Source organism: Mugil cephalus, chromosome 1, assembly GCF_022458985.1.
Source record: "Mugil cephalus isolate CIBA_MC_2020 chromosome 1, CIBA_Mcephalus_1.1, whole genome shotgun sequence".
Lineage (NCBI taxonomy): Eukaryota > Metazoa > Chordata > Actinopteri > Mugiliformes > Mugilidae > Mugil > Mugil cephalus.
In genome coordinates, this window is record NC_061770.1 from 3560790 (window position 1) to 3570776 (window position 9987).

At 44.1% G+C, this 9987-nt stretch overlaps 1 protein-coding gene across 4 annotated transcripts in view; it reads right to left on the bottom strand.

Annotated features, from left to right (window-relative positions):
* The window catches only part of soga1 (suppressor of glucose, autophagy associated 1), an 88573-nt gene extending 79068 nt beyond the window's left edge, over nt 1-9505 (bottom strand). For all 4 annotated transcript variants that reach the window (XM_047577671.1, XM_047577654.1, XM_047577663.1 and 1 more), the window contains exons 1-3: nt 8179-9505; nt 3321-3422; nt 2486-2608 (exon numbers count right to left, since the gene is read on the bottom strand). In XM_047577671.1, coding sequence (XP_047433627.1) covers nt 2486-2608; nt 3321-3422; nt 8179-9162 — 1209 coding nt within the window. In that variant the 5' untranslated portion in view covers nt 9163-9505. The remainder of the gene's footprint in view (nt 1-2485; nt 2609-3320; nt 3423-8178) is intronic.
* Nucleotides 9506-9987: the final 482 nt, after the last annotated feature.

Sequence of the window (9987 nt, forward strand, 5' to 3'; positions counted from 1 at the left end):
ACAAAGAAATGTCTGCTTGCAACAACAGTGTTGAGACTTTCCTATTGTGTTGTATTGTTTAATTTGTGTGCCACTTATAGGGTGGACCCACCCGCAAAAGCACCAAGGGACCGCCTAATATTCTCTTTTGTACTTTATTTTTCACTGGTAGATCATGTTTACGTTTAAGTCAGGTTTTAAGATGCAGCATACACTGTGAAGAATATCCAGGATGAGCCAATGGACAAATATTAGAAACTGGCCTAACCCATTGTGTAGTTATTGCTTCATTCAATATTTGGTGTAGACTTTAAACCAATGTCATTCTGACAACAGTGAGGCATAGTTGAAGACGCGTGGCACTTTTGCCCAATTTTGCCTACCAGTATATACAAAAATAGCTGCCACACTAACATTTAGCATTGCAAAAAAAAAAAAAAAAGAAGAAGAAGGACAGATGGATTGTTTTGTGTCTCCCGGCTTCCTAAAATATTCTTATAATGTGCCTTCTCTATTTTAAGTCAGCAATCCAAGGGGTTTTCAGCTGAGGACTGTCGACTACTGACATCCGCCGTCTTTTCTCCTGCTATTAAAGCGATTTCCCAGTGCCGCTCAGTCACAGAGGAGTCACAGAGGAGTCACAGAGGTAGGAGTGAGTATCTGTTTTTATACGGCTAATAATGAAGGTACCAGAATAAACAGAGGAGTGACTGTGGGACTGGCAAAAGAGAAGCTTAGCAAGGGCTTAATGCAAGCAAACACACACACACGCACACATACACACACACAACCAGCAGCATGGTGTAACTTGACCTGGCGTCTGACTCTGTGGCCCCGCTGGCAAAGAAGACACAATCAGCCATGTGTTGTGCGAGAGACACTCTGGGTTCAGGTTTGTCTCCCAGTGTATTTTCTTTCAGTTTCCTGTGTTTTCTCTGTTAATGTAGTCAACAGATGCAGACTTTGCCCTTTTTTCCTGAATCAGCCCTGACGTCAGTCTACCTGTCTTTATCCCAACACATGGCCACTAAGTTCAAGCTAAGCCTCCATTTAAATCACCTGGATCAACTAGAATACCCTTTTGAATCCAGTGGGTAAGGTTTCTTTCCTTGACATTTGTTAATTACTATTTTTCCATTCCTTTTTTTGCTCTGTTTCTGTTTCTGATTTCTGTTTTCCTTCTGCTTCATCCTCCCCCCTCTGATTGGCTGGTTTGAATTTTCAAATAGTGACCAAGCCCCCCTCCCCACCCTTCTTTTTTTCTCTCTCAGTCTCAGCTCGAACAAACGCTGTCGGAGACACAGGATGTACGCTCATCCTTTTTTTTCCTCCCTCTTTCCATCCTCACTTCCCCCTTTCCTTCCAAAACACCCAGACGGTGAGACAGCAGCTGAGAGACAGACAGCAGCAGCGGGCTGAAAGCTCTCTCTCGAGAGCGATATCACAGTCTCACTCTCACACACACACTCTCTCTCTCTCTCCTACAGGGAATAAAGGCCTCATTGTGTCCTCCTTCACATGGAAAATGTCGGAGGACCGGTGCAGATTTGACAGACGGTAACCACAGTCCAGGGTCGCCGTGACGAAACTCACGCTCAAAAGCTTTGCTCTGAATTGTTTGTGTGCAGCCGCCACCGTTTATCAGGGATTCCTGAAGTGACTGAGATGGCTGGTGTGTATGCTAACCATGAAGGGCGCTTGGAAAAGAGATTGTGTGCATTCGCAGTATCTGTGCGAGTTTAAATCTACTGTGGGGATTTCTCTGCTGAAATCTGTTCACATGTGATATCAATAAGCCATCGTCTAATTTGGTATGATAATTAGTCCATATATGTTATGAACTGGGAAATTCCTCTGACAAATTGGAGAAAACATGACTTCAGCGCAGTCTCATGACTTTAACAATGTGGAGAATATGGATCAGAAGAACTGTCTCTCGATGTGAAAACCTCCCCAAAAACAAAACACTGCATGTATTATAGGCATCGTCTCTAAGGTCCAGCTTCTTTCCTACCATTAGTTAATGACCTGCTGTTCTTCAATAACATCTGACAAAATATTCTTTCTACGATTATTTATGCTAGCAAGAACGCAAACTGGAAAAAAGAAATAGGTTTATTGTGATTTTCTAAAGTGAAAAATAGATTTTAATTCACATAATTTGAAATGTCTTGGTAAAAGTGGGATTGTAGACTTTATACTGACCTTAATCTGTCTAATCCCACTTTTACCATGGCATTTCGATGTCATGAGTCATTTTTCACAGTTGATTAGCTTGTTGGCCAATTGACTAGCTGACAGTTGAGTTTTTATTTCCTGTGTTGTTTTTGTTTTTAGCTCAAGGTAGCTCATCTCCCACCTGCTTCCATTTGGAAACCAATTCTACTAACACTTTCACATAAATAAGCTAGTTTACAGCCTCACCGTAACATCACATTCCAAATATCTTTCTGGCATAATGCGCCAGTGTCTCTCTGGTGGCACACGGCCAAACTTGCTCACTTACTTTTACGTCTTGCTCCAGTGTTCGTATCAGTTCTCCATCCACATGCCCCGTTTGGGCCACTCGGAGAGAGCGCCGCTCTGCCTTCCTCAGCCGGTACTGCAGGATGCGGCAGGTCTTGTTTGCCTGAGGAACAGAGGGTGGTGTCAGCAGACGACCTTATGTGTAATCTGTCTATGTCATCTCTGTCCCTTTGCTTCGTTTTATTGTGCCTACCAGCAGCCACTGAAACACAGACGAAGACGCAGCATGCCCCAGCAATTGTTGTCTTTCCTATTCTGCAGCTTAAATCTCCGTGTCAAATCTAAAACAACGATTCCTTTGAAAGCTCATTTTGCAGATCAGTGACATGGATGACTTTGCAAAGAGCCATTTGACCAGAGATGACATTCAGATGATTGATCCCTAGTTGATCCTTTGTCATGTCCTGACTTCCTCTTCCTGTTCGACTACCTTTGGTAGACAATGAATGATTACTAGTCTTATCACCAGTTTTCAGTGTTCAGGATTATTTCCTCTGCTGTGAACACACTTACCAAATGTACATTTTTCATGGCTATCATATTTCTTACTTAGCAACAGTAACCTAAGAAGTCTGGATTTGACAAAGGGTAGGAGCCCTCTGGTTGGTGGCATCTTTACAGAATTTTCCACACGATAAATAAATTATCTGTCTGTCTGTCTGGTCTGAAAGCCAACAATGGCTCAGTTGTCATACCTGCGAGTATTAACCCATTTTGCATTATTATTGTGTCACAATCACATTTTTTTTGACCCAGACATCCCAGATTCAGTGAATCTCATTCACCAGCTTCTATCTGCCCACACATAAACGTACCTGATCGAGCTGTTGTCGCAGTTCCTGCAACTGGTAAACGTCTTCCTCCATGTACATGTCCCTCATCTCCAGCATCTCCGACCTCAGCTCCTCCATCTCATCCTGGAGAAAGTGAAGAAGATAGTTTATTGAATGTGCCATTCGTTTTAACACACCAATATTGACCTGCAGAGACAGAGCTGTCATCTACAAAAACAGAACATCCAACTGTTAAGATTTGAGAGCATCATGTGCACACAAAACAAAAAAACCCTTTAACATACAATGTGAGACATTGTCTTCTAGCACCTTTGTCGGACGTTCAAGGCGATCGTCATCAAAACAAGTCCTCACTCACTTCTTGCTCCCATATGTCACCACATCTTATTCATCATCAGAAGTCAGATGAAGGAGGTCATGAGCCCAACAGCCCATATTATGTACAGTAGTACATAATACTGCACACTGGTTGTCTCTTTCCTCTTCCAGCCTCAAGGTAATACCAGTAAGGTCAAACGTCAGGGTATTGCAAAGGAAAGGGAAATCCCTGTGCTCTAAAAATATGAAGTAAAAATATCTACGTAGATCTAAAACTGCGCAGTCAAAAATAAACCAGCACAAATTATTAATTTCCAGTAGTGCTGTTATTTTCTTCTCCTCTAGTAATATAGTGCTGAATTATTCATTTCAGGCTGACAGCATGAATTGCATCATTCCCCTGAATCATATTCTAGGTGCAGTTCTGGCTTTAGCACGTGTCTCTGCAAAGATTAACCACACCCAGCTAGAAGAGGTAGGTAGGGGTCAGTTGGCTGTAAGGAGCATCCACGACTGTGAAGTAAGTGTGTTTGCTGGCAAAAGGAACTTTGCATGGAAGCATGTGATGTGTAAGCACAACATAAAGGGAGCGGCTGTAGTTGTAGTAGTGGTGCTGTCATAATTTACTACAGCGCAGAATGTGGGTCAGCTTCTGCAGAGCTCCAGGAACAAGCTCTGGGGATGTGTGTGGAATATGATAGTGAGACGAGGAACAACAGAGGCAAGTTTACGGAATAAACTGTATGAGCATGAACAGTTTTACTATTAAAGTGAGGTGTGTGGGGGTTTAACAAAAAGCAATGTTCGTTGTGTATCTGTGTGTATTCAATCTTTGTTGATCAAGCTGAAATAGACTGCAGCAAAATCCACTTAGACTGCACACCACTGACCACTGCTGCACATCTGCAACAGAGGAGGGAGGGATAAAGAACAGAAGTCTATGAAATGCAAAGGAAAGGGGATAGTGGGGAAAACAAAGAAAGAGGAAAAAAGCCATATATGAAAATAAATATTGGGGAAAAGGAATGATGTGAAAAAAGAAAAGAAAGAGGAGAAATAAGAAAAAGATAAGACAGAAACAAGACAATTATGTGCAGGTGGAAGGTGGAGGAAGAGAAACAAAGGAGTTGAGAAAAACAGAGCATGAAAGACATGTACACAGACAGGGAGACAAGGCAAGAGAGAGTGAGAGAGCGAGGACACGAAACCAGGGAATCACAAGTTAATGTGGCGAGAGACTGAGAGAGAAAGAACGAGAAAGAGAGGTGGTCCACTGACCTGCTTTTCACAGCTAACTAGGGAAAGATGGTGTCATGTGAGCAACTAGACAGTCAGGAGAAGGAATCCGCCAATCAGCCGTCATAGCGGTGAGCCAGACGGGTTAATGTTAGAAATTAGAGCACAGGCTCCGCTGTGATGGCAATCCTCCCATCCCTACAGTTTCGTACCTTTACCACAAACGTTTCAGGAGAAGCTGCGGAACCCAACTTTTCATTGTTGTAGAACAATGTTGCTGCCATCAAATCAAAGTCATGCGCTTGTGGTTATGACAAGAGACGATGTGTACACAAAATGCTTGCTTTGCATTGTGGTAGCAACATTAGCCATGAATGCTAGGGAACTGTTGTTGTCTAGAAGTCGCTTAGGACACAGAGGTTTCCACAGAGGAAGAGAATAACAGAACTCATTGAATTTGATCAAAATGGTTGTGGCACTTGGAGCATCAGGTGAATCCAGATGGAGCGAAGGAGGCACTGAATGCCCTTTCTTCTCAAACAGAGAGCAGCAGCAGGTAGCAGCGGTAGGGCTGCACTAACATCCTTCTGTAGCAGCCACATATTTAACACTTACTTTTACCTGATGCTAATCTGATATTCTAACTGATTTTCCAATGTGTATTTTAGTTTTAGTCGGAAACCCAGCAATGCAACCTACACTGGCTAATGGCCTTAAGCACAAACACAGATACAATGGTTCTCTTTGAGTTTTCTGTTTGTTTACCCAGACACAGGATGATGACACAAGAAGCATCAAAGATTCAATCATGTGTCTGTCTGTCACATGGACGACATCCTCTCAGATCTTGTGATATTACCATTTCTGATAAAAAAAAAATGGCAGCCTTGAGCATGACTACACGACATTTTTATACCACATGTCTATTAAATTAGTATACTTGACTCTTCAATAGATAAGGGGAGTGCTTTATTACCTAGAGAAGAAAAATATACTCACTGAAGGCACTATTACGAACATTTAAAGCCATTTCATGCACTTTCTTTAACACTGCCAAAGCAATTGTTTGCAATATGAAATACTCTGAATGCTGAAGGATAGTAAGGCATGAATAGGCTTTAACAGCCTTCTATGCAAGCTGCACAGATGCCCGTCTTTTAGCTTAAATTGTATTCACAAGACAGACATTCCTAAAAAATTTAATCCAGACAGCCCCATCTGTGTGAAACTCTCTTGTTCATCTCCGATACGAGGCCAGCAGTAAAGACTGACTTGTTTTAGTGTAGCGTGAGGATGGCGATTGAGTTAACTAAGCCTTGTAGGTGCCAATTTGATTTTAACCACATACAATTCCATTGTAGCTACAACACTTTTTAACAGAAACATTTCACACTGAGGCATAAAGTCAAACGATAACAGCCGCTAGCTGTCTTAGTCGCTTACAGTAATTACCAACTGAATGAGAAGCAGAGGCTGCATCGGAAAAAGAGCCTGCACATTAATATGCTGCACATACACACAATTTGGAGACAGACAGGCGAGAGGCATTAAGTATGAAACAGAAACAGAAACGGAATGAGCATGTGGGGTTAGAAATAACGAGGAGAAACCGGAGAGAGGGGAATGGATTAAGGACGCAGAATAAGGTCGAGAGTGTGACACCTAAGCAGTGGGTTCTTCTCATCTTCTAATTGCTAACCAGGTGTTCCTCCCAGCTGCAACAACAGACACAGACTTCACTGAGGAACCTCCCATGAGGTCCAGTGTGGTACCTCTGACACACGATGTCCTATATTCACTCAGCAGCCTCACAGGGTAACACACTCTGCTCCAAATGCTTTCTAGCCCGGATATGATATACAGTACATTAAAGACAACACCATCATCAGCATCATGTTGTCCACTGGAGAAGAAGCAGGCTTTGTGTTTCCTGTTTACATGATTCATGAAACAGTTTGTAACGAACAAGCAAAATGGAAACAGTGCAAGTAAGCAGAGTTAGTTCTATAGCTACTAATATCACCACTGTAGCATTTCTACGACAAAGACAAATTCAGAAACCAAACACTTTCTGAAAAAACACATCAGTGCTTCCTTGGGGCAGTGTCACATCTCGCTCAAGTTGCTAACTTGCAACATGTGACAAAATTAAACATATTAACTTGCAATGATGTAAAACAGAGACGTTTCTGTTGAAAAAAGTGTGTTCAATTTTTTGCTTGACATATATTTAACCAAAGCCAACAGACTGCCAGTTCACCAACTTACTGGCTATTTTTCAACATACAGACTTAGACTTAGACAGACTTTGGGATATGGAATAAAAGAATGATATAAAGTAATTATTTATTGGATGGATGAGATTAGGGTAAATATATTCCATTTTATGTCATCACTACAGTGATCAGTAAAACACCGGCTGTGTGAGTACAGAACAAACTTGAGTTTGGAAAAAAACAAAAAGTCAATTACCAACACCAGCATGTCCAAGAGAAAAGGCAGTGTAGTCTTTCTGCTAAGGCAAGCGCTGCTGATCAATCACCATACCTAACCAATCACTGACAATTATTGGTCTGTCTGGTCAGTGTCAGTAAGTGCTTCAGGACATGCTCCCTAATTGATCCATCCTTTAATCAATCACTCTCAAAGCAGAATGGATCTGCTTGAACAGCACATCCATATATATAAGGTTTCCCTGCCTGCAGAAACACAGTACTGAGGGAGGTAAAAGACGCCTTTCATAGCAAAACCTGATTTAATATAAAGTCCCAGTGTAACTGGCAGTGCTAATTAAATACCTTCCTAATATATACAGAATTGTTTGCTTCATTCACTGCAGGCTGACGGCACCTTCACCTCCATAATGTGGTGAACAGCCACCATCAAACCAAAGTACATCCACTTCACACATAGCGCTTCATGGTGTTTTACCCTTCATGCACATGCTGATTTTGCTCATTAATCATGCAGTTCTGTGGCTACAAGGCAGCATGTTTTACTCATGTGCCACCAGACTGTTTACAACATCATCATCCTTGTAGTGAGTGGCCTTGGGAGGAATCCAAAGGAATGTCTACACCTCAGGAAACAAGTCAGAGTGACCCACTGATTAAGTCAAACAAACTTTAGGAAAACACACAACGATTCTGACATGTTTCGTACCTTGGTCCAAAGCAAAATGAATTACAGTGGAACAAAGTGTAACCCTGGATCCATGGTGTAGAATCTGTCTTTCAGTTGAAAACAAAATGTTTAAATCAGCTTACTTCCAGGAAGTAAAGCCACACACTCGTATCTATGATTTAAGGGAATATATTGAACTTACTTTGAGGTAATCATTCTCAGATCTAAGCTCTTCTATTTCCCTGACGAACTCCTCATGCATGCCGTCCATGAACTCCTCTGTGAGGTCTGAGAAAGCCAGAGATGTGCTGGCAGGCACCCTGCTGTCAAACGAAGTGGCCGACCGTTCCTCTCCGGGGGATATGCTCCCTTCCCCGGTGTCAATGCTCAGGGAGAGTCGGTCCTTGTCGTCTTTCTCTGCCGATGAGCAGGTGGTCTTAGCGGCGGCTTGCTGGCTAGCCCTGTCCGCCAACGCGCCATCCCTGAGCGGCTTCTCGACATCCATCCCGCCGCCCCGGCTGCTCCTCGACTCGGCGTCGCTGCTCACAGCGTCCGCGGAGAGTTTGTTTTCCTCGGAGGCGCAGTCCGACAGCTCGGAGCTGCTGTCGGTCGGGGACAGCTTCCCGGGGGCGCACCCGGAGTCTTTGGATAAATCGTCTGAGCCTATGCTGGCGTCCGAAACCTTCCTCCGCCCTCCGGAGCTCTTCGCCGCCTTGGACCCTGAGGTCTTGGACAACGCGCCACCAGAGAAGGAGGATTTGCCGGCCGGTTTTGCACCACCGCATTTCTCCGCTTTGCCATCCTTTCCTGCGAGACTGCCCACGGGGCTGCGCCTGGAAATGCGGCTACCCAGATGAATGGCTCCCGGCTTGACGCTCAGGGTCGGGGTCCCGATCCCTCCGCGGATCTTCGTGAGCGACCACCCGGGCACATCCTTCGGTCTGGCCGGGGACGGGGCCCGGTTTATCTTCTTCTTCTCACCCGAAGGACGAGCGGAGAGCCCCGCAGAGAGCTCCGCGGTTTGCTGCTGGCCCGGCACCGCGTGCTGCGTCTGCCCGCTGTCCGAGCCCTCCGTCCCGCCTCCGCTTTCCATCTTCTGCCGGAGATGGAGTCTCCGTTCCTTGGGCGAGGCGAAGAAGAGGTGAGTCGGAGAGTTATGGACATCAACCTCCTTTGTTTTTGTCATTCATTCCGTTTAGGCAGAAACGAGAAAAAATGAAACGAAACCTCCCGTTTGACGAAGCAGGAGGCAGAAGTTGGAAGGTAAACAACTGCAGAGCAACACAAAAGGAGGAGAGAGGTCCCTCCAGCTACAACGAGAGCTTGTGGCGCAACAGGACAAAGACAAAATGCAAAAGAAAAGAGCTGTGTATAATCCGGTTCTCCTCTGTATGTGTGGTAAAGGTGCAAATTATTCCGCTTTGTTCTGGTAGCTCATCCCTTCTTTTCTTTCGGATCTCTATGCTTCGGTGGCACAGATGAGCCGGTTCCTGCTCGGAGGGATTGTGGGTGAGAACAGGGAGGCGGTGTGGTGGCTATGGTCACTCTCTCTCTCTCTCTCTCTCTCTCTCTCTCTCTCTCTCTCTCTCTCTCTCTCTCTCTCCGCCTAGATAGCGGGACTGAGCTGTGAAGGAGAGAGACTACCTCAGTTCTGCAGCTCTCTGCCGCCTCCACTGCAAGACATTAAAAAGAGAGTGTATGAACAAGAATGTAGGCACCAGGATTTGAAATACAAGTTGCTCAAAGGATATAGTGTGCAGGTATCAGTGTCTTCCCAAAATAATATATTTTAAACTTTTGAAGACATCACTTGTAGTCTGAGCCCATTTACATCCTCTGTTAGTGTCTTGGGTTAAGAACGGACTCTTGCCTCTTGCTGACACTTTTAAAAAGCAGTTAAAACAGATCTGTTTAGGCATTTGAGGAAGCCTGATGGCTTTGAAATGTGTTGCTGCTTTTATTTGTTACTAAATCTTGTATATTAATTGTATGCTGTCTGAACTTTTCTACC